This window comes from Ixodes scapularis, unplaced genomic scaffold, assembly GCF_016920785.2.
Source record: "Ixodes scapularis isolate PalLabHiFi unplaced genomic scaffold, ASM1692078v2 PGA_scaffold8__174_contigs__length_109621045, whole genome shotgun sequence".
In the NCBI taxonomy this organism is placed as follows: domain Eukaryota; kingdom Metazoa; phylum Arthropoda; class Arachnida; order Ixodida; family Ixodidae; genus Ixodes; species Ixodes scapularis.
The window spans coordinates 66040818-66066435 of NW_024609883.1; the positions used below are offsets into that span (position 1 = coordinate 66040818).

At 44.9% G+C, this 25618-nt stretch overlaps 1 protein-coding gene across 1 annotated transcript in view; it reads right to left on the reverse strand.

The window, feature by feature from the left end:
• Positions 1-25618, reverse strand: part of LOC8053944 (uncharacterized peptidase C1-like protein F26E4.3) — a 50740-nt gene that overhangs the window by 20269 nt on the left and 4853 nt on the right. The window contains exons 2-3 of the mRNA XM_029993589.3: positions 2324-2387; positions 639-743 (exon numbers count right to left, since the gene is read on the reverse strand). Of these exons, the coding sequence (XP_029849449.2) occupies positions 639-743; positions 2324-2387 (169 nt within the window). The remainder of the gene's footprint in view (positions 1-638; positions 744-2323; positions 2388-25618) is intronic.

Here is a 25618-nt window from a genome sequence, read left to right on the forward strand (position 1 = left end):
GCGTAGTTTTTGCAATATCGAATTTGTACACTTTTCGTGAAACACCATGTATACACTCCAGCTTTGTTATATTCCTCGACTCAGATGTTTTAAGGAAGTTACTTGCTACGTGGTGATCAATTCTGAGGATTTGTTTGTAAGCCCTGTTGATGTTGTTTTTTTTTCCCCTTCCACAGTCTATTTGATCATTTAAAAAAAAATTGTGGTTCCTGGAACGCGTTTTCGACTGGTGCGTTTAGCATCCTAGACCGCCCATGCGGCTCCGAAGTGGTAGTTCAATGAGGTCACAGGGACTGGCGCGTCTCGCAGTCGAATGTCGCGATGCTGGCGATTGGTCGCGGAAGCTCCGGCAAAAAGCACGAGCGAACGCCAGTGTCGCTGCAGTCGCGGCGTCCCGACTCATGTTGAAACTCCCGTGGACTGTGAAGCTAGAGAATAACCTGCAGCAGAACGGGTACTGCTACACCCACCTACTCCTGTGCCACCGCTGGAATGGCGGCAGGCAGTGGTATGGTATATGACGGTGCTGTGATGTCAGCGGGCAGAAATCGAGGGATCACTTTTGACGGCTCGGTCAGACGCACCGGTCGGAGACGCGTTCCAGTAGCAGCATAGTGTAAACCCAGATGAGAACTCACCCAAAGTTGCCTGTGTTGATCTGTCGGATGAGCTCGGGCCTCACCAAGCACGGCCTGTCCTCGCAGTCCAGACGAGTCTGCGATTCCGTCACCTGGCGGCAAGTGCTGGAGATAGGGATGCGCACACATGTAACGCCCCTGCCTCGAGCTGATAACTGACTGCTTTAACCTTTTCTCGCTACGAACTCTATGATCAGTCCATTATACATATGTCAGACTTGAACTACAACTACATTTTCTGAATAAACGGACTTTACTCCTCTCCGGTATGCTATTTATTATATTTAATGACGGATAGCTATAAAAATGTCAAATCAGGGAGATGTCCAAAACCATCATTCCTGGTTCCCCGCGTTCTCCAGTGGCCTGACGTCACCGGCGGGCAGACTTGCAGGCCGAGCGTCGCACATTTTTTTCCCGCTGCTGAGCGAGCGCCGCACTCCACAACATTAATTTTACGTCCACATACTTTTTTTTCTCGTAACCAGTTGGAAACAGGTTCTACGGCCCAGGCAACGAAGCTGTTCGTGCCGCAAAATGTCACGTTTTAATTTTCGTAATTTCTTTTTTTAATTGTGGGATTACAATTAAAAATTCAATAACTTCGCGAGAAAAAAATATTATTACATAATATTTGGCCTACTTTCTGCACTTTTGTATAGTAATTGTTTCAGCGACATTCTCGTGGAGCTTTCTGGTTGGGCGCTGTTCTTGGAAGTTCTAGGACTATACTCATCTATGCTCCATCTCGCAAATGTCTGCAGTAAAGACAAAGGCTCGCGCGCGTGAGCCTATAGCTCAGCGAAATATGCTTCTGGTTATACGAGAACTCGTGCAGACGAGGCACTTTCCAAAGCCACGCGTTTGTGCCCGTGTCCTTGTCAGCACTGTTGATGTTTGTGCAGATGGAGTTTATAGGGATAATGGGGATCAGGATTCCGTGACGATAGCTGCAATTCGTACAGAAAAGAAATACTTAGGTACGATATATTGAGGGCCAGGATAAATGAAGCTCTATAGGACATTGAAGAAAATCCCAAGGATTTCCTTTCTCTTAAAGTTCTGGTTGTAACTTTTTTTTTAATGCCTACTATATCGTCCCTTTTTCCCAAAAACTAAAATCTTTTTTTTTTTCTTTTTTTTTTTTTTTTTTTTTTTTGTTATGCACGCGAGAAGCGTTGGCTGCCATGCTCGAAATCAAAACTTACCCAAGAATCGAATGTCGCTCAAATATTCCTTGAAGACATTCCCAAGAATTGTTTTCTTTTTCTTAAAATCGTTGTTGTGGCTTTTCTGGATTGCTTACTATTCGCCCATTTTCCTCAAAAACTAAAAATGTTTTTTTTTTTTTTTTTTGCCCACGCGAGAATAAGCGTCAATTGCCGTGACAGATATAAAATCTATCCTATGAATCGTACGTCGTTCAAATGTCCCTTCCTCTCACCAATACAAAACAAAACAAATTCCTCTCACACAGCCAAAAAGATGAGGAAAAATAAAAGTGTCGAAACTAAACTTCCGAGATTGCTTGAGTATACCCTCGAAGAAACTGTTAAACAAAACGCGGGAGGCAACCGGCACATTCGCCGGAAAGGAGACCGAAACTGCAGGTTGAAGGAAAATATCAGCTTTGCTTATAGAGCTGATGCGCATGATGCTATAAATGAATAAGCTGAGGGACTTACCATCGGTTGCAGTTGACCATGAAGCTCTGACCAGCGCTGTATCTGGCCCCGTCAGCGTCACAGTCTGGAAGACACACCAGAAGTTGCCCAGCACGACAATGACATTGTACAGTCTAAGCTCATTACAACAGACCTGGTTACAACAGGCATTTGGGTATAACATGCCGATTTGTGAAGTTGGTTGATTTTCCTTTACATAACATTGACTGAACTTCATATCTGCATACAACATATCTCCCCTTACAACAGACCGAAATCTAGGTCAAAATCAAGGTCTGTTATAACCAGCTTAGACTGTAGCTCAACGGTTTCCGCAGTTAGAAGGAACAATTTATGCATTTGAGTATCTTCGGTCACGTGTCCTAGCCATGCGATGTCTCCAAATACTTCGAGACAACTCACTTGTATGTTAAACAGGAAAAGTAGTTCCTTTTCTTGTTTAACACCTCACTATTTAAAAACGAACGCCGAAGAATGTTCGATTTTTCTTCTTTAAAGGTTGTAAGCAAGCTTACGTGCATTCTGTGACAAATCAAGATCTGAAAAATATTTTTTTTTTAATGCTTCGCTACATTTCTTTATTACTTTTAGAGTAACGTACGTTTTAATTTCAGATTAGTGTTTTGAGTCTGTATAAATGAGGTGCGTGGTACGGTCTTGTGGCGACAAGTATAATTTCTGAACAATTAAGGCCTAGTAATGTACTTGTTATGAACGGACAGAGCGTCCGCATCCGAAAAAGCGCTACAAAAACAATTGCGTGCACTTTAGCAGAGCAAACGATGGAGGTGAGCTAGCCTCCTCTCGAGCGAACTCTACCAAAAAGGTGGCCGACCGTGGCCACATTCCTGTACATAGGCGGTACTGGGCAAACGCGATCCAGAAAATAGTCATAGAGATCAGTGGTGCACACAAAACAGATTAGCAGAATTTGGCACAAACCGATACCGCAGATCGCGGACGTTTTAAACTCGGCGTTCCACGGTACTGTTTCATAAATTACTGAACTCCCCCCCCCCCCCCCTCCCCCTTCCCAAAGAAAGATAAAACTAAAGGTCTGTTCACACGGTGCATCTTTTAGGCGCGCAACAGTTTCGCGACACCCAAGTTCCGCGAAATGTGCTCGTTCACACGTACCGCTTCACGTGCAACAACGATGACGTTTAGACTCGCGAAAATAGTTTGCGTGTTGACCATAAAGTGGCGCTTCAGTTGAAAGCCAACATCATCATCATCACCATTAGCCATTCAGCGTCGTGTTCTCCATCTCCCGCCACATTCTAAGAGTCAAAACGCAGACGAGCTGGTGAACAATCATAATTAAGAAATAAAACCTAAAGACAAGGAAATAAAAAGGGACATACACACCACCGTCTTAAAACCAGCACAGCATACAGCTGTCATTTACTTCCATTTACTTAATTTACTCTTAAATTGTCATTTAGTAGTTGTTGAATTGTCATTTACTGCCATTTACTTTATTTACTGTTGAATACGTATAATTTGGATGGAGGTTGACAAAGAAGAAGTCTGTTGTGAAAGTAAATGAGAGCTATACGGTGTGCTGGTTTTGCGACGGTACTGTGTACGTCCCTTTTTGTTTCCTTGTCTCAAGGTTTTATTTCTTAATTATGACTAAAAATAGACGCGAATTATCATCATCACCAATTACGTCTTCGTCCATCGCTGGATTTTTTTCCGATATGCTACTCACTTTTTCTTCAGTGGTGCTTGACGTGCTTACGCAAGCGCCGGCATCGTTCGTGGTTTGGTTTCTTTTTTTTTGTGTGTTTTTTTCGGATTTGGTTTGGCTACAACACCGGCAGTGAAGTGGTCTTCTCAAACAGCTCGCTCCCCCCTCAAAGGCCACGTGAGAGCGTTTCTGAGCGGCCATTGGCGGCGCTCTCAGAATGATTGACAGGACTCGGCAAAGTTTCAGCAAAAGCTCGCTCCAGAAGCGAGGTGTGCGCGCAACTTTTTTTAGATGGCGCGCGTCCTTTTCGGACTCGTTCAGACGGCGCAACCGTTTCGCGAAACTACGTTTCGCGACACTAGATGCGCGAGAGGGGGGATCGGTGGCCGAGTGGTCTAGCGCACACCAGCTCGGAGCACGTGGAGCGAAAGCTCGCGCTGCAGAACCCAGGGATCCTGGGTTCGAGCCCCACCCCTGCCCGTTTCGATCTGGATGAGCATCGTACCGGCGTGCGGTCGTGTATCACTACTGCGTGACGCACGTTAAAGACCCCAGGCTAGCGGTTTGTACCGCACTGGCTAAATTTCTCATCTAGAGCTGGGAGACTCGTCGCCTTTGTGAGGCAGACCAAGTTCTAGGCTGTATAAACACAAACACAACCCAATTTAGGTGCGCGAGAAAAATGCATCGTGTGAACGGGTCTTAAGTGCCTGGTCATTTTTGGCGATATCCCCACTGCCTGGTGAGGATATCGCCAAGCGCGCGGGGATGCATCATACTTTGGGTTCTATATGCTAGGTAGCGCAAGCTACCACCCGTTATAACGTTAGCATCCATCCATCCATCCGTTCGAATAAAATACGTATATCCCGAAATGAACTTTCCCCGAAAAACTTCTGTTACCGCAATAGTTAGGCTACTCAGGAAGGTAGGGCGAGGGAAAGGAAGTCCGGGAAGGAGGAAGCAGACAAAATGATAGAGAGGAGGAGGTTTTCCCCTCTCCTCTCGAACGTTCCGTCTGCTTCCTCCTCCCCGGCCTTCCGTTCCCTCGCCCTACCTTCTTGAGTTGCAACGGACTATAGACTTATTTCGAGTATTGCGATTATGCGCTGCCTCTGTTTCGAGATGACGTGCCGAATGAGTAGAAAGTTTCAAATCGCCCGTCACTCAAAATGAGTCTCACAACGGAAATGTCGTGCTTTTCTGTGTGGGGGTGGGGGGGGGTTATTTTGTGGTAGCCAATCCAAACACATAACATTTATTTTTCTTTTTCAAGCAGAGCGGCTTTTTTTTTTTTTTTTTTTCTTTTTAGGCAAGAGCAATTTATTTTAGCTATACCTTACGTCTCTTTTAAGTGAATGATTTTTGATTATTTATTTATTTTACGTGCCCAGAAACAACCATGCAGGTATCCTCTTTGGTGCACAAATATATAGATATGAACAGAAAAAGAAGAAGAAAAAAAAACACAATGGCAGCTTTCAAACACAAAGCAGCGAGTACACAATATTTAAAGTTCGGCAACAAGCATTTTCGCTTGGTTCCTGAACACCTTAATGCCAGTGTATATATCAAGTTCGGCATTTTCAATATCGATGAACAGAGATTGTATCCGTGACAGAGGAGATGGTTTACAGACGGTGTAAATGCTGAAAGTATTGCGGGTCCTAGTGGAACGAGGAGGGACATGAATGTTTACATCACGTAAAAGCAAAGTACTGTCAAATACGCTATTTACAATTTTGTACAGAAAAACTAATTCCATACAGTCCGCTGTGTAAAGGGTATGTAAGCTCACTTTGCACAATATACTTTATCATGAGTAAAAACGAGGTAGGCATCAAACTAACTCTGTGAGGGTTGCAGGTTTGCGCACATTTCCGTCCAGCGAGCTTTTCTTGGACGTCAACGCCTTACGGATCTCCAACAACAACAAACACCGCAACGTTCCCAGGGAATATTATAGATGATAGTTATAAAATATCAATAAGAGGGAATCAAACTTTGGGCGCGTATAGTTTTGATCCCACTGCTCTACAGTTTATTTGCATTGAATCATATAAGCCTTATTCATAAAATTGTCAATTTCGGCTTGACAAAATATCGTAACGTTCCCGAGGACTGTAATTGCCTGGGGGTATCATAGAACGCAAATCAATTAGAATTTTTATATTTCCTTTAAAACTTTTTATTTTACAGAATGTCTCAGAAAGTTCGTACAACAGCCTCCAAAAACTACCTTCCGAAAGCACGAATGCCGGAAATGGAAAACCAGAGGCGGACATCCACACTTCGAGCAGTGAATGTATTTGATTGTCGCACGGGTGGAAGAGAAGTTACGCCTTGGCTGAAATCAATCTGCTTCGAATAACGAGGTCGAAAAGAATCAGCAAAAATCGCCTGTCCGACAACCCCACCACCTATCGGCTGGCGGAAACAGTTTTGATTGTGTTTTCTTTGGACGTCAGCGCTGCCGTCTGCTAATTGTCGTCTGCTAGACCTCGATAAGCGACGCCGCTCGGGGGAAAAAAAAAGAAAAGGCGGTAAAACGACAATAAATAAACGTACAAACGGAACCCAACGCGATAATGGGCGGGCAAGTTGTAAAGACCCCAAGAGGCTCCATTCATTAAACGCATCCGCCGTGTATGCGACACGCATCCGTCGTGGTGTGTAATGCGTGGCGTACACTGCGAAAATCTTGCAGGTTTGAGATTTCTACAGTGCCACAAAGCACTTGGGATTTGATATCTCTAAACATGTGTCCAGTAGCGCTATAGTGGTCCGAACCAGGAGCCAAAGTTTTAGCCTTAACCGTTATGTTCTTTAAAAGTTATAAGTGATTTTCTTAAATTTTGATGAGAAAATGGCGGCCAACAGAGCTCTCGAATAGACGGAGCTCTATGGCGCCAGTGGCCGATAACGGGCAAAGGGGCCCTATATCCCCATTGAAATTTTTAAGTAATCACTTATCAGTTTTGATTGAAATAACATTTAGTTCTGAAACTTTGGTATCTGGTTATCGTCACTAGCGCTATGCATTTAGGCAGAGAATGTGCGCTCGGCGATGCGGGTAGTTTATTTTTGCGGTGAAGAGAACATCGTAATTTTAGGGGAGGACATGCATTTCAGTAAATACAGCTTGGGAGCAAGAAAGACAATCTTTCTTTCTAATTACAAACATGTATTGTCTTTTTTTTTATGTTGTACCAGAAAAACAAATTTGGAATGAATTAGTCCACAACAAGACAGTCTCAATTCCCCCCCCCCCCCCCCCTTTCTCTCTCCCGACAGCGTCTCTTACCGTCTGCTCTCTCGCGTCGTCTGCTTCCGTTTCGCTCTTCCTGCTTTTAGGCGTATGCATTTCTTTTTTGTTGTTACTTTTTACTATACTGCTCCATTGTCGGTTCAATCTAGGGAATTCCTTTAGATTGGCGATCTAATCTTAGCGGCGCCCTGTCCTTTGAAAAACGCATACGTCGAAGGAAGCCGTCCCTTCCTTCGTAGCACAAAGCTCCCATCAAAAGTCGGATCCATCTCCGCCATCTTTATTTCCATTTCCTGTCGTATACCCTTCGTACCTAATCCCTGTTTTTCTCGTTTCCCGTTGATTTAATATTAGAGTCACTGGCAGACGCAGGGTGTGGCTTATCATGTGCGAGTTGCTTGTCTCGTGATTGGTTCCCCGGCGTTCTTATCAGCTGATGCCGCAATCTGATCGGCTGCGGAGGGATGGTGAGACGCTCGGGATTCGTCACGCCCTGCTCTTCTTAACAGTGACTCTAAGTATCATTCTATGAGAAAAGTCGACAAAAAAAAAAGAGAGAAAATGTTAAATTATGAGCCGTATACAATATTTATTCCCCCCCCCCCCCCCCCTTTTTTTTTTTTTAAGGTTTCAAAGGTTTGTTTGCAAGCAGCAGCGCTTGGAGAGCTAATCTGGCCACTGTGGATGGACAACGCTCTGTTTCGGTGCCAATCTGGAAACCGCGTGGGTACACCTCAGCAATGGTTCGCTCTTTGACGATCTACACCTAGGAGGTTATAAGTACTAGGAGGGGGCACGTTGCAATATTGGTGAAGCCTAGTCATAAAAAAGTTTAAACGATATTGTGCCCAACGTGACCGCAGATCTGTCTGGCGATTGGTGCGCGTGACATGTCACGTGCGAGATAGATGGTTGATTGTAGGAGGATTCCTTGCAGGCTTGCGCGCGCTCCGTCCGGTAGGTTTTATCAGATCGAAGGCTAACGAACGCTAGCTGCGGTCACGTGATGTGGTCATGTTGGGCCAGTGTGCTGGGCTTATAAGTGAGGAGAGTAAGGAGGAAAATGAGAAAGAGGCGAAGCGTCAAGGGAGCATGGCTTGTGGAGGCGACGCGGCCGACGTCATGTCCTCTCCTACCCTTCTATCCTCCTTGATCTACACACTCCACAAGCAAGATGGCGGCGCCCGGAGGCTGGACTTGCAAACGTCTGTAGGGCGCTTTCAGATAAGATCGAACAACCATATCCGGCGACCATTTTTAATTTTGATGAAAAAAATTAATTTTGCTGGCTTCGTGACCCCCCCCCCCCCCCCCCCCCAAAAAAAAAAAATACAACACAATCCTTGTTTTGAAAAAAAAAAAAAATGTAAGCACCCTCTCAGTCACGTGCACGTTTTGCGTATCGCGCGATGCTCGCATTTCGGGCGGCTTCCCCCCCAAAAAAACTGTTCTGGCCACGGGTCTAGAAATATTTACTGACAACTTAAGCATAGGAAGAATTGGCAAAAAATATTAATCACCAAGTATTAGGGTCGTTTGTTTGAGAAACAATATCGCAAATACTGCACATTGCGCAATAACGCTCTGGATTAAATATTCTTTCTTCGTATCTATAAAAGTGTAGGTTTTCAAACTTTGCCAGTGTGTTGCCATGTATAAAGTGCATCTTTACGTGAAATATTGTTGTCCTGATTTGCGGGAGAAATTTACAAGAATTGCTCACACAGGGAAATTTGACTAAATGCGCATTATTTTGAAAATAAACTTAAAAAAAAAAACCGCCATCTTTAATATTCTTTAAGCTCTCTAAAATTAACGTTTATAATATGGACTACAGCAGAATCTGCAAAAGACATAATGCAATATTTGTGCGGCTTTGAAGTTATCAAGAGAGAAATATGGCCAAATTGACGCGAACGCGGTTGCCATAAATGGCACTTGCACATACCCATTCTTCACAATTTCATTGTTATTAAAAAGCGTAAAGGTGCTACGGGGTGGTCAGGAAAAGCAAACTGACAGCACGCAGGGGGGCGGTAGTTTTGAAGGGAAAATTCCTAGTACATTTTCGTACAACCGACCCAAAAATGGCCATGGGCCGGAGAGACCGAGAGGTGCCACCTTGTAACATGCTTCGCGGTGCCTGTTTCAAAAGCCGTGGTGTGGCGTCTCCGTCTACGCGACATAAAGAAAGCAGCCAGAGTGACTTTGCAAACAGATCAGCCTACAACATTGGCGGCGCGGCAGAACCTGAACCTGCGCCGCCTGAGAACCGCACAACGCTAAAAAAAAAAAGGAAACAAAATGATACTGAAAACAAAACAAAATGAATTGTGATTGACTGATATTGTCTGTAACTTAATTTAAATGACAGCGGTTTGGAGAATCGTGAAATCCAATTTCTCGAGACTCGATTCTTCCAACGGTTTTCTTATTTTGAAATGCCGGTGTAGGGTACCACATCCAAAAACGTCATACGAAGAGATGACTCCACTCACACTCTGTTTATCGCGCCGGGAATCTGCGGCCTAAGTCAACACGCGAGATGGCACGGGATTGTCAGCTGAAAAGGGCACCGCGATCCGATTGTCCTGCCAGAGCAAATGCAGTCGTACCAATGGAAAACGAGTCAAGTCTCCATATTCACCTGCGTGGTCACGACGAGAAAAGGAGCCCGCAGCTGTGCCATCATAAGTGACCACATGTGCCACTACTCCACCCACGGATGCTACGCGGTTAGCAAAGTGCATGAATGGCTTGAGCCCTACTGAAAATAAGTCTAAAGGGCTCTTCAAAACTTTTTAAAGGGTTGAGGGGGCCTTCAAGAATTTTTAACAGGTTAACAGGACAAGATTCCAGTGTATGCTCATGTGAGCTACGTCAGTGATGGTGGAGCAAGCCACTTTAAAAACAAGTACCAACTACGCGAGCTGCAGAGCAACAAGTAAACGTCAGCGAAGTGGATCTTTTTCCGCAGCCTACTGGACATGGCAAGAGTGGCTGCGATGGAAGCGGGGGTCTTGTCAAGCACCAGACAACGTTGTACAACCTCCTCCAAGGGCCCACCACGTCGGTGATGCAGTCGGCGTCAGGGATGGCTTCCCCACTGAACACTAAACTGCCGAACGTGAAACTAATCAACCTCCCGAAAGCTTACGTCAAAGCGGTCAGGGACATGAAAGCGAAGGAGTGGGACTCCTTTTCTGTTGTACGTTGAATTGAGTCCTGTCACTTGTGGCAGTGTACGCGGTCCGGTACTTCGCTACCGCAGCTGTTTGTAGCAACAATAGTAGACGCAGAAAATATATATCTTTGAAAGTGAAGTCTCCTATGGCTGCGAAAAGCAGATCGAGGTCGCGAGCTTGCGGTGCCGCTGAAAAGAAACGAACAGTGATCGCCACGTGCAAAACGGGAAGAAAATGTTCCTCCTCGAAGTGCCAGGAGAGCGCCGTGACCGACTCAGGGCAGCGTCCGGCAGAAAAAATACACGCGACAAGCGCCGAATCTGCGCGATCTTGATTCATTAAACTCGTTTCAATTGTAACGCTTGAAACATGTGTTCTTTCGTATCACTCTTTTAAAAATAATCGTCAGCGGCCAAGCCTCCCCACGAAGGGTAGGCTCCGAAATTCAGTGATCCGAGAAATCTCTATTTAAATTGTTGACTTGTGCTTCAAACTCATCTGTAATGTTTTGTATGAAGTCTTATTTTTCACGAACTCCTGTCACAGTGCTTTCTCTTCACAGACTTCCTACATTTTTGGACCCCTTTCTTGCCCTTGTTTGAAATCGGCAACGTCCTATCTTTTTCTACTCCCATTACGGTAATCCTGTATATTTAGCCCGCTGTAAATTCAAAAATACAAAAATATTGCAAATCATTTCTGAAGGTCCTGATAGGACAAATTATAAGGCTTGATCCGTGAAAAATATAAGAAAAATTAAGATGGCCTTCATTTTAAACTGATTTTCCAATTATTGCAAAATTAGTAACCTGTCTACATTTGAGCGTATCTTTAAAAAAGGTTGTCGTTTTCAATTTCAATGATCGTTTATGCGAATATTGAACGCACGCATTCAAATCATGTTAAATTGAGAGCCTTCCACTCCGTGAAGAGGGAGGTTCAGCGAAGCTGGCGCTCTGGTGGGATCTGCTGTGTCGGGCTGGGAGCAGCGGCAGCGGCGGTTTCACTTTGGCGGCGTGCCCATTCTCGCTTCTGGGCGCGCCGACGCTCCTCGTACTCCCGCTGCTCCTCTTCAGAACGGTTGCGACCCATGTGAAGTCTGAAGTCAACCTGATAAGGACAGTGGTGCGATCTTCGGCAGGTTGCCGCCGAAGAGCGCGCGGCATTGCGCAATGTCAGGGGGGAGAGGCGCCACGCGTGGGGAAGGCGCGCGCGTCCGGCGCCGGCGTCTGCAGCATTAACTGTACAAACTTCCTTAAAACGATTCTTTCGTGATTATGAAATGCAGTTAAGCTAATTACTTTCTAGAACGTGATTTCTTTTGTTTTTTTGCGCATTGTATGAGTCTATTGTATTCTGCCGCTTTTTGAACCTATATTACGATTGGACCCCGGACTAGCCTGAACTGCTATGGGTCCAAACAGTTTTTGTGTATTTTGAAAGCAAGTTTGAAAATAAAGCATTGAATGAATGAATGGATGAACTTGTTGGTCTACGCTCGGTCTGACCCCGGAGACGATCTGCCAGAACCTAGCCATAGAAAGCTTTGCTGAAAAAATTTCAGTTTCCAGTCTTTTAAGATCTGAATCCATAAAGCTCCGAATTGCTTCGTAATCGATAATATGTACGTACAGTCTCTGCAAAAAAAAAAAAAAAAAAAAATAATCTTCAAGGGGCTATGAAACGAATTTTGGGCTGGGATGAATGATTTTAAATTGGGACTTTACTAATCGCGTATCGTTTAGTTGGCCGAAAGAAAGAGGGTAGAAAGTCGAAGGCCAGCTTTTCGGTACGAACATTTGAAAATATAGCGGACCTATCTTGTACGTTCTTTCCTTCGAAAGCTCTCCTTTTCACTATGATACATCCGCGGTTCCCAAAGCGCGTCAGCGGTGCCAACCTGACGCCAGCCGAGCCCAGCTCACGCACTGGACACGAAAACTGCGTCACTCGGACGTATGCGCTCGTCAACACTCAATCCGTGGACGAATATTTGGATTCGCGTTTGTGGCCAATGAGTGCCCTGACGGAACTTATCGTCATTGGGGAATGACAACTTCTATGGTGTGCATAAAAAGCACGGTGGAAGCTAGGAGTCATCGCACCGGTGCCGAAGAATGTCACGACGACGTGATTTCACAATAGACCTTTCCGGAAAATCCCAAGAGACTTTGCAACGACGGGAATTGTGGGACTGCTCGGATGTAGGCTCGTGCTGACTCGAACGCTTCGTACATTCTCGTAGCGGCACGATTCATTCTTTCTCATCGTTAGGAGGTCGGAACACACGCAAAAATGAAGCGAACGGAAAAGAAGGTTATCACATACTCTGTTTTACTTCCCTTCTGCCTTCTCTGCGCTTTGAAATCACGAACTGTTAAACCAAAGTCAACTTCGTCTTCGCTTCTTAAATACTTTCACGTGCCGTAGATCCGAACGTCACACTGCGCGAAGCAGACGCTGGGGGCACCACATATTTCCGGAAAGGTCTATTCGCACTTGAGCTGAGGATTAAAGGAGCTGTGCAACGATATTCAATTGGAATGTTTTTCGCTCTAAACGAGCTTACTGGCACACCTGGGACTCAAGGATACTCACACGCAACGCCACTGGCCAAGGAACTCCTTTGTTGCGGTGTAATTTCAAGGACAAAAGCGATCATTTTCATTCAATCTCTCCTTTGCAAAATTTGATGACGTAACTCGGGGATCGCAGTACACCCAAGTGACGATATTTGAATGCAGTTCATAGATTGGACGCGAGCATTGCGTGGGCACTCGACTTGGGCTCGTGACAATTGCTAGCTCGAAAAGCATTCCGGTAGTGACCCGTGTCCAATCGCTGCAACGACGACAACAGCCGAGCCATAACAATGTCTGGAAGTCAGCGCGCGCCCTGCGCTTTGCCAACCCCAGCGCGTGGCTATGATCAACACTGGCGGAATATAATCGGCTCCAGATCACGTGGCCGCTTGTTCTGGCTGCGAGTTGAGGGGGTGAACGCTGCTAATTTTTCTTAAATTTTTTTCTGGGACTTCTTTTGCGTGGGGTGAAAAACGAACGCGTGTTTCATAGGTCATTAACGTTAGGGATCCGTTTTAAGCGGTATTTGTGCACAGTACAAAAATTGTTGCACAGCTCCTTTAAAGCTAAGGAGGGAGAAGTAGGAAAATCGTTTCATGAAGGCGACAAACCTAAGGCGACTTTTAAGTTTTAAGCCTAAGGCCGACAAGATTTTATTTTATAAATATTCAAAGGGACGGTTCCGCGCCAGTCGCAAAAAACGAGCGCGTATAGCGACAGCAACTTTGTCGACCGGACATGGTCGTTCGATCCTATCTGAAAACGCCCAGTACAAACAGTCTCAGTCAACCGAATATTTTTTTTTTTTTTTTTTTTTTTGCGGTGGCGGCGGATTTATTTTTGCTCGCAGGCGGCGCAGGTTCTGCCGCGCTCTACTTCCTATATCATGTTGCCGCCGAGGTTCAGTTGTAGGCTGATCTGTTTGCAAAATCACTCCGGTTGCTTCCTTTACGTCGCGCACAGGGAGACGCTACATGGCGGCTTTTGAAACAGACACCGCGAAGCGTGTGACAGGGTGGCGCCTTTCGATCGCTCCGGCCCATGCGCATTTTTGGGGTCGGTTGTACCAAATTGTATTAGGAATTTTCCCTTCGAAATTACCGTCCACCTCTGTGCCGTCAATTTGTCTTTTCCTGACCACCCCGTAGCATTTTTACGCTTTGTAAAAATAATTAAATTGTGAAGAACGGGTATGTGCACGCTCAATTCATGGCAACCGCGCTAGCGTCAATTTGTCCACATTTCTCGCTTTATAACGTCGAAGCTACGCAAATATTGCACTATGTTTTTTGCAGATTTTGTTAGTAGATATAAAAGTTTATTTTGAATAGTCTAAAGATTATTGAAGATACCTTTTTTGTGATTTTCAAAATAATGCATATTTAGTCAAATGCCCGTTTGAGCGATCCTTGTAAATTTTTCCCGCTAACCAGGACAGCTTGGCAGTTCGACGACGGATCCATAGAGTGCCCGGTCGCAGATTTGGAGCGCGAGGAGTAGCACAGAGCATTTCTCAGGTAACCTGGTCGTCAGCACATAGCTTTTGCAGCGGCGAGGACCCGAAACATGGTTTTCAAACACGACTAGAAAAGCGGGAGCGCGAGGAACGCGAGGAGCACGAGCGGACATTCCATCGCTCGGGAGAAGTCTGTTTCGGCGTCTCGCCGCAGCGTGGCGCCCGTCACGTGGCTCTCCTCTCATCCGTTATCTGCCGCTTCTCGTGGCGGTCTGCCGGGCTCTGTCAGTATAGAGGAGGCTATGCTTTAGCGCACCACCGCGATCCCCACGCGCTCCAATTATTTCTAAAATGTACCTATATAGGAGTGTTCGATGACGCTCAGTAAGTTTTAAGGGCACAGGGTAAGTCCTATACTCCCCATGCATTTGAGGCCATGTTGAGGAACATTTTTCTCGGTGACTATTAGGAGTATTCCTGTCATGTATATATCATTTTGTTCGAAATATTGTGTTTTATCCTCTGAACTAGAATTATTTGAACCAATCGAAAATAAGTATTTTTTTTATATATTTTTTATTTTAGTACTGAAATTTTTGTTTTTTTCATCTATTAAAAACTTTGTAACTCAAAAACTGCTAGGTGCACATTTTTAATTTTAGTTCAGTATTTTTGAACACCCATGTATGTGGTAGGAATAAAAAATCAACCCTCTATAATGTCAGGTTAAGGAAAAAATGGTACCTATGTACTAAAAAACACTGTTTTGAGATAATTGAGTTTAAAGTAAAAATGCTGGTGAATAACGGATTTCTATTGGCACCAACAGCCTCAGAGTCATTTTTTCAATAGCCGCCAGCTTGAAAGGCATTGCTAAAGTCATGTCTTCGCCTTTAGGCTTATTGCCTTGCTTGCCGGGCCTCTTTTGTGACCTGCCATGTCGCTTGGTCCGTAAAGTGTATTAGAGTTACGTCAACTTCCCTCAGCCACTTGATGGTTTTCCACACAGGGTTCCATCCACAAAACTTCAAAAGATTGGCTTCTGCAATGCTGCCACCATTGAATAAAGGAACAGCATCCAATGCCGCCATTTTGTCATTACGAAAACACAAACGCTTGAATGTATACACGGTACACACCTGGGAAAAACGTGCACAGCGTCTCGTGATTGTCTTGGTTGAAAAAAAGCTATGCAATAGTTGCGAAATAATTTTTTTTTTAGATTATCTGTTACTGGACAAGCTTTTAGGTCTTGTGTTGATTTTGTTTTGTTGGAGAATTCACCGATAAACAGGGAGTGTATCCCAAAAGGAGGCGTGGTCACCTGCTACTTGCTTTCGGAAGAAGTGATTTTCAGCCCGAAATATAGCTTTCTAAAAACACTGGGACAATGGAAATTGTGCAGAAAGAACTAAACTTTTCAAATTGCGAAAAAAACTAAAATCGATTTTTTTTTTCAATTTTACCTTACCCTGTGCCCTTAACTGGAACCATGTATTTATTTTACTAATCAAAAAGTTCATGAGCAGATCTTAGTTAAATATACGATTTATCGTGAAGATTATCCCCCTATGTTATGTCCCCCTGCTCCATTCTTTTTTTTTTTAAACTTCCCGGCTTGGCACTTTGCAGTGACTTGAACTAACCTGTGATGGCAAAACATTGAGTAACATATGACCTCCAAACGGGAAAAGCTACGACAAACCTTCACTCGGAGCGAGCCGACGTCCTCGTCATAGCGGCTTTGCCGCACAGCACCAAACATGTTGAGCGTTAGTTATGGCATGTATTTTATATTTTTCAAATTCTTTTTTTTTTTCCAAAAGGGGTGAGTATAACTGACGCGAAAAGAGACTTTGAGCTGGAATACCATTAATTAGCTTACAATTCACAAAAACAAAACGGCCCCACTCTGCAAATTCGCTAACTATGCATACATAAGCCTAAAACTCACAGTTGCGCGAGTGGCCATGTATACATTCCGGCTTTTCCAACCGCACTCAATAGACTGCGGTTGGAAAAGCTACTGGCTCCACGAGCAGTGAACGAATCTGAACTTTTATGCCAGCATTGCTACAAATACTTCAAGAATAAGATTGCTTCTCCTCACAACGTGAGCACATCAATCTCTTCTTTCCGGGACTCTGATGAAATTCTGGCTGAAGTGAATCGAGACTTTTGTGCTGCTAGTTCGTCGGTAACACCATTGAAACCACTTAAAATCATTAAAAAAAAAAAAGGCGCGAAGCGTATTTGAAGAAAAAACAAGCTCAAGTGTGTGAGTTCTTCGATTAGAAGAAAACTGTCAAGCGTTTAGGACGTGAAAACCGGCGAAGATAGTTGTGAGCACTGCACGGAGTGGTCTGACACGTTCAGCGAAGCGCTGAAGGCATGCAGTTCCCACCAGGAACGCAAGCGATTATACACGCTTCTGCCACCAAGCATCTCGAAGAAAGAAATATTGCGTCTGGTGCCGGAAGCGACTGCCAACATGATTGATCAAACAAAGAAACTGAAGCGTAAAGGTGGTGTATGGGCAACCCCTGTTCCCTACATGGGGAAAAAGGCGAATGCCGAAGACGTGAGGGTTGCACTTGAGTACTACACACGCGACGACCTCGCATGCTCTGTTCAAAGCCCCAACAAAAAGGACGTCGTCAAAGCCATGATCAACGACAACAAGACCAAAGTCGTAAAAAGGTTTACGACCCGCTCTATTAAAGAAGCTTACCAGCTGTTTAGAAAGGACCATCCCCATCGAGAACTAGGCATGTCCAGATTTTTATTTCCTACGACCCAAATGGGTAAAAAAGAGTCCCAAGCACGAGGTGTGCGCATGCATATATTGCGTCAATTTCCAGCTGCTTTTAACGGCAATAACAAATGCCTCAGAGAAGACAGTTCCTGAAGACGACCTCAAGCGCATCTACCTCTGCAGCGCTCCACAGAACGATTGCTCTCTGCACCGTTGCGAAAAGGGCCCAAAAATGCAGAGCATCTCGCTGCAGTCGCTCCATCTCGACGAAGACGAAGAGATCAGTTTCGCGTTATGGGATGCCGGCGAACTCGTCAAAAAGGTTATGGACACTTCCGCCTTCCTGCGGGAATTAGAGTCATGGAGCGAAAAGTATATGAGGCATTCTTACATCCGTGACCTTCAACGAAGCCTGATACGTGACACAAGAACCGCCTTACCACCCAAGGCAGTGATGTTCCGCTTCGATTTTGCGGAAAATTGGACAGTCATCTTCCCAACCGAAGTGCAAAGTTTTCATTGGAAAAAAAGCTCAAGTGTCTCTCTTCACATGTGTGGTTACTTCCACGCAAGGCACGTAAAGCTTCGCCGTTGTCAGCGATGACACGACACATGACACAACTCATGCTCTTTTAGCCATAGAGGCTATGGAAGAGTATGTTGATGAACATTGCCCAGTCTTTTCCGAAATAATTTTTGTATCAGACGGAGCGGCGGCGCATTTCAAGAACCGCTTCAAATCGCACGAACTGTCTCGAAAGCCGTACTCTTTGGCAAGATGGATCTTTTCAGCCACTAGACACGGAAAAAGCGCGTGTGATGGAGTGGGTGGTGTTCTTAAACACCACACAACGCTTACCAACTTGGGGTCTTCGGTCAACTCAACGATTGTCACCGCTAAAGACTTTGTGGAAGTCCTACGTGAAAAAGCAATAAATGTCTGCATGTTCCACCTGTCTGCGGAACGGGTTCGAGAGTTTTGTGCGGTGAAGCAAGAAGAGTGGACCACCGTAAAACCTGTGAGAGGAATCCGGGCATCTCATCTGTGGAAGTCATCATACGCCGGGAGGCCCGATGTATACATGGCCACTTGCACAACTGAGAGTTTAAGCTTATGTATGCATAGTTAGCAAATTTTGTGTGTGTGTGTGTGTGTGTGTGTGTGTGTGCGCGCGTGTGTGCGTGTGTGCGTGTGTGCGTGTGTGTGTGTGTGTGTGTGTGTGTGTGTGTGTGTGTGTGTGTGTGTGTGTGTGTGTGTGTGTGTGTGTGTGTGTGTGTGTGTGTGTGTGTGTGTGTGTGTGAATTGTAAGCTAATTAATGGTATTCCAGCTCAAAGACCCTTTTCGCGTCAGTTATACTCACCCCTTTCGAAAAAAAAAAATTGAAAAATATAAAATACGTGCCATAACTAACGCTCAAAATGTTTGGTGCTGTGCAGCAAAGCCGCTATGACGAAGACGTCGGCTCGCTCCGAGTGAAGGTTTGTCTTAGCTTTCCCCGTTTGGAGGTCATATGTCACTCAATGTTTTGCCATCACAAGTTAGTTCAAATCACGGCAAAGTGCCAAGGGGAGTTTAAAAAACAAGATAAAGTTTTTTTGTTGTTTTTTTGTTTTTTAATACTGACTCCCAATCTTGCCACATTTCGAGAAATCAACTGCATTTCCGCGTTAGTAACAAGAAGGCAATTAAGGGTGGTCATATTATTTTTATATATTTAAAGAATATTTAAAGACGCGTATTTTGATATGTTTTGTGAAGTATTATGAACGATGGTTTATTTGCAAAAACAAAAATTGTGCATATGTCTCTAAAACCCGTTTTTATGCCATGTTTGATCATTTAGTTTGCATAATAATATTTTATATTTTTTGTATATATGTTATATATCTTCTATAAACGTATTTAAAAAGTTATGGTGACGTGAAAGCTTCGATGAGAAAATGACGACTGTGCAAAGTAGCATTGTGAAAACTTCCCATTTTCCACGCTTCGAGCTTCTCCATTTTATATCTCACCGAAACAAATTGTTACGGCGTTCATATATAACTGAATGTTCCTCCCAAGAACATGGCTTTTGTATCTATTTTTAACGAAAATATAAAAAAAAATATGACACGGACCATCATTGGACGAACTGACGTGGAATCACCCTGCGTAGCTTGGGTTGGCATCAACGTTGGACGTTTCTAGCAGATTCGCCCCAGCCTACTAAAGCGGTTTATATTACGCCCTTTACACTGCCACACAGATGATTTATGTTTTTCGAATACTGTATGCTGTACATAATCTGTTTCTTGGTAGTACAGCCATGGAGATTTCAAAGTAGACCATCACGGTTACTTTGCAATTCCTGGTTGGACCACCCTTATCAGGTGTTCTGCAACGTTAAATTTGATTTACGGGAAGCTCAGGAACGTTAAAACCTTACATAAATTTTTAATATTTCCTTAAGGATTTACAGAAATAGCGGGATTCTAAAACAAATGTTGGTTTGATTAAGTCAAGAAGCGGAGTTGGAGCTCGAATAGTTTTAGCGCCGACCTGCATATTTCACATCTTGTTCCGTAACATACGGATTAAAAATGATTATGTATAAAAGTTTCGTGTAAAAGATTGCCCAGGCTATTTTCGCGTAATTCAGCTGTAAAGCAGTGTGAAAATATACGTCCACCGACTATATATAGTAGTTTATGCCTTAATTTTATCCATTTAAATTGAAACCAATTCGGCCGTGAAGGATGTCAGATCCTGAAGCATAACAAGCAAGAGGGCACGTATTTGGTGGCGCGTCTGTGATCTATGGAATTCGTATCTAAGCTCAATTGTACAATAGACACTTTTCAAAAGTGAGCGGCACCTAATATCTTCTGTGCCAATTATCTGAGTCTGTCATAGTTCGATCATATATTCTGAGTACGTGCTCACATATTCTGAGTACGAGAACTGCGTCAGCGTTTAATGCGAACTCAGCTCAGCTCGTGTCAAGAACAAGTGCGACGTCAGCTTTCGGAGAGCACCCAGACCCAATCACACGCTTCGAGCCCGATGGCAGGATGGATGGATGGATGCTACTAGCTGTACCCTTCATAACGAGCGGTAACTTGCGCCATCTAGCCTAGAAACCAAAAGTATTATTCCTCTCCTCGCCCTAATTCTAAAATTCGCTTCACCTCTGGATTGTCGTAGATATGGTGACCGCCAATGTTGCTTGATTGAGTTTTGAAGATGGTCTATTGTATTGATGTCTTTATATAACCGTTCGTAGAGAAAGTCAACCAGAACCGTGCCGGCGTACAACTTTGTGCCACTACGTACGCTTCCGTGTGTGGGTTTTTGACCACGGTTCTAAAGAATGTTATCATAATAAAGCATCCAGATGGACCCCCCGTTATCGAAATAAGTACTCTTCGAAAAATAGCATTTACTGAGCTTCCGCTTCGATAAACGCCGTTCTTGCGCCCTTGCTTCGGAATAGACAAGGTTCAAATCGGTCGATGCCTGTCTCAAGATGAACCAGCTGTCGACGCAAGAAGATTAGAGGCTATTAGGCTCTCATCTTGCGTAGACGGACTCCCGCAAGAAACGGCGGGACGTCGCGCTTCGTGATAATAGACGGAAGAGATTATCGGGTTATTGTGCCAGCGTCTTGCCGAAACTGCACTGACAGTTCAAGGTGAAATAAAGCTCGTCGCCGAGATGATTTATTTTTTTCGTCAAACTTCGCCACCGTCGCCCGATTGTCTCAAGTGAGGATCCAGGGGGGAACGAACGACCCCGATAAAAAAAAGGCTGCTCCGCGCATGGATCACGAGACCCCGTCGTTGACTTCGCCTTTGCGCCCTTTCGATTGCATCTTGGAAGCAGCCATAAGTGACCTGTGCTCTTTGTATATTTCCTGTTACGGTCGCACCACTTCATCGTTGTGGTCACGCAGGAGGTTGTTGCTCCCTCGGTGCATATGCTCCGTTGACGGTCAATGAAGGAGTGCCAAAAGTGCACCGTCACGGACGCCCGCTAGTTGACTTTGTGCGCCCAGTTATTGCGGAGACGTGATCCTGCGCCTTTTTTTGTGCATGACTGGTTTAGCCGGCGATAACGATATAAGTATGGCTGCGATCAAACTTAGATGTGACGCGGTGAAAAAGTTACTTGACGGCGAGGGTCACGTGTGACGGCGAGGGATTAGTGATCTTGCAAGCAGTCGTCGTATATTTTGACGCGTCTTTGGACCACCGCATGAAGGTTGGACCGTTGGAGGATATCGAATCCTGTCAGTCAGGAAATTAACCACGGGAGACACTGCCTTTAGGTATACACCAACTCATGTTTGGATGGATGGGATGGATGGATGAATACGGCTGAGCCCTTTGGATCGGGCGGTAGCTTACGCCACCTAGCCATTTTGTTTTACCATTTAAGCTTAGAATATTTAAATGTGAAATCTATATTCACTTCGCAGTGCAAAGAAAGTGAGGCTATGAAACCCCCTTGCCATCAGTGAATAAGAAAATACCTAGTTTTCTCTCGATTTCTGCCACCATTCACTTAATCTTTGCTTGGTAATCTCTACAGTCTTGAAATCCACTCTCCCTTCGCTGTCTCTAAAACCCAATGACTTTATTAAATCTATGTTGTCTTCGGTAGGCATAGGGTGAAGCCCTTTACAGTAGAGTATCAAGTGCTCAGCCGTCTCGTTCTCCTCTCCACAAGCAGTGCACACTGTATCAATTTCCTGGTACTTCACTCTGTATGTTCTGGTTCGCAGAACACCCGTTCTTGCCTCAAACAGCAATGAGCTTCCCCTAGAATTGTCATAAATGCTTTCTTTGGCAATAATTCTTTTGTTTAATCTATAGCTTTCCAGAGCCGTCTTTGTCTGCATTCCCTCTAGCCACCGATCTCTTTCTGTGGCCTTAACTTTCTTCTTAACTGAGACTTGCTCTTCCGTATCTTCGCTATAGCCCAAAAACTTTCCTCTTAATTTCCTAGTGCGCTGTCTCCACTTGGTGTCTACACTCCTCATGTATAAATAGCTGAAAACCTTTCGTGCCCATTGCTCCCCGTCCATTAGCCTCAACCTATCCTCAAATTCTACCTTGCTCACCGCTTCCCTGCTCTCAAATGATGCCCATCCCATGTCTCCTTGTACTCCCTGGTTTGGCGTTTTGCAATGTGCCCCCAAAGCCAGTCTACCTACTCCGCGCTGTTTTATTTCTAGTTTCGCATGCACTTCGGATTTCATGCATAGCACTGCGTTTCCAAAAGTCAAGCCAGGCACCATGACCCCTTTCCAAATCTCTCTCACCACCTCATACCTGTTGTAATTCCAAAGTGCTCTATTTTTCATTACAGCTGCATTTCTGTTGCCCTTACCTATTATATACTTTTCATGGTCTCTGAGATATTCTGCACCATCACATATCCATACTCCTAGATACTTGTATTTACTAGCTCTCTCAACTGTAATATTCTGTATCTTCAGCCTCTCAACTTCATCCTCGTTAAAAATCATGACTGCCGATTTTTCGCTACTGAATTTACAAACAAACCGGAGCGCCCCTAGCGGACGTCACCGGCGCCGCGCATGCGCCGTGGATGGTGGGCAAGAAGCCCGCCGTCGCCCATAAACAAACCATTGAATTGCGTTGTTGTCGGCGTCGGTGGGAGTCCCCGTGCTCTTTTTCGCGTTGGAATTGTTGATTCTACGCCCTCCTAACAATGTCTGACTACCTGAGCGGCTTCAGCAAAACTATCGAGGCAAAACTTTGCGTGAATAATGTGACTTGCGGCGATTCATTTCACGTGGACGCCGCAGAATGGGCGCTAAAGCCTGACTCCCACGTCGAGATTCTGCTCGCTATTTTCAGTCGCGACGTCGCTCTGACTGCAAAAGCGTGGACCGTAGCTGAGATGGTGGACATCGATACTGAAAACCTCAAGTAGAATCGGGCATTACAAGTCGGTGATGGCCACTGGTAACAATGATCAACAACTTCTTGTATCTGTTTACACTTAGCCGACTTTCCCCAACCAACCTTCAAAAGTGTTTTGAGGCCTTCACTTAGTTATTATCGCAATTACCGGGTCAATGTTTGGTTTACGAGCCGCTGTCGTTTGAACGAACTGACGACAAAAAGCAGCCAAGTTTGAAAGAGCAGACGACAGTTGAAACGTACGCGGAATGGAGTACGGGCAAGAAACAGCGCGTCCCGCGTCAACAAACCATTCGAATGTCACGTTGTCGGCGTCTGTGTGAGTCTGCATACTCTTTTTCGCGTTGGAGTTGTCGATTCTACGTCCTCATCGCAATGTCTTACCACTTTAATCGCCTGAGCGAAATCATCAAGGCTCGTTACGCTGATAAACTTTGCATAAATAATTTGACGTGCGGCGATGTATTTGCATGACCGCCGCAGAATGGACGTACAAAACCATGATGAGACTCTTCTAGCTATTTTCGGTCGCGACGACCCTCGTGCTGCAAAAGTGCAGAAGGTAGCGGCGATGATCGACGTCGATACTGAAAATCGGAAGCGGGAACAGACAAAGCGTAACAAGTAGGTGATGGCCACCGGTACCAATGATCAACATCTTGTATCTACTGCTTACACCCAGCCTACTTAAGTCTTTTGAGGCCTGAAATTACTTCTTATTGCGATCACCGGGTCAAAGTTTGGTCTACGGGCCGCTTTTGTTTGAACGAGCAGACGACAAAAAGCAGACAACTTTGAAAGAGCAGACGAAAGTTCGAACGATCAGGCGGCCGTGTGAATTTGAAGACGCACTGAATCCGAGGGTGGTCCGGACAACTTGGGGGTTTTCTCTCGGTCATGTTGGAACAAAGCAAATACATCTGGCGACTACAAATTGTGGCCCGCACACGCAATCGTAGTTCGACAGCGTCAGGTTTGCCCTTTTCACGGCTGCTATCGACGTTCTCGGACGAACGGAGGGTGCAAAAACACATGAAAACTGATCTTCAAACCTTCCCAGACTCTCTTTGTAAAGCCCCCATCGCAGCATTTTGACGAGAAGGCAGGTTTTTTGTCTCGTTTCTTCCAAAGGAACACAGGAATGCATGTCTGGCACGGCGACTTCTGCCCACCGCCCCAGACCGGAAGTGCGTCCGGCGCGCCACCACCGCGGCGTGACGTAGGAGAGTTGAGTTTTATTTCTTCCGATATCCGTTCTTCCTTCCAGTAACCCTTCTAGAGATATGTAACGATTTGATTGGCACGACGATCTGAAAAAGAAAAAAAAAGAGTGAATCGTGCCAAACCTGTCTCCTCGGCGTATGCATATAATAGTTCGTGGCTCGCGTGTTTTATATAAAAAAAGTTGAGGCATCAATCAACGCTGTGAATGTGATTGGACAACGAAGCTGTGATATCACCTGCAACCCACGACACTATAGACCTTCTTTTTTTGGCAAACGACATTAGGTGGTATTCCAGCCTTTGACGTCGCAGAGAGCTTCCAGTTTATAAAAAGAATGAAAGAAGGCCACCTTAACACCGCTGCTTGAAATGTAGATGAAACGTTTAACCATCAATCATCAAGTTGAACGCCAAAAGCACGAAGGAGTGCGTGATCTGTTAAAATGTTTCGAGTATTCTCGTAAACCAACTTGCCTCCTCCAAGATGTAATATTGTATAGCCGAATTGGCCCTCGTTAAATCTCAAACTTTCTTGTGTATGTAGCATTTATGCTTTCTAGCACTGGTGACATACGCAAGCTCAACAGGCTTGCAAAGACATCGCGTTCGGAAGTCGCTTGGTACGGAAGCGGCAGTTCGTGTTTGTAAACAGCCAAATCGGTCTATAGAAAGTCATTGACGAAAGAAAGGGAAATGCACTGTGCCAAGACCTTTTTATATGTGAAATACTGGTGACGTCCACTCCCCACGTCGCAAGCTGCCGTCGCTGCGGCAGCTTGCCCAAAAGTAACCTTTACCGAGAAACGTATGCGGTGAGCGCTATGCGTGCTTCGCATTGTTATCAGGAGTGCCTTATCATAAATTATCTGGTTCGGATGCTTGTTTTGTGCTTGTTCCTTATTAAAACGAGTGATGTGATCTGTTGTATGTGTGATATGCAGTTTTCGCTTCAATCGCTTATATATGTATTAGATTGCCGAATTGAATCAATCTTACCTGCAACTCATATACAGCTTAGCTGTAAAAAAAAAATGGACGTTAAGGGTCAAGGTTGACGAATAAACTTATTTCAATTAAAGTGCGTGTCATCCAGAACTTAGCGTCGTGGCTAACGAGCAGGAAGTAACAGCACCTGTTTTATCTCGCTTCCTTTATTAGACGCACGCACAGCAATGTTACCTCGCATGACTACGCGCT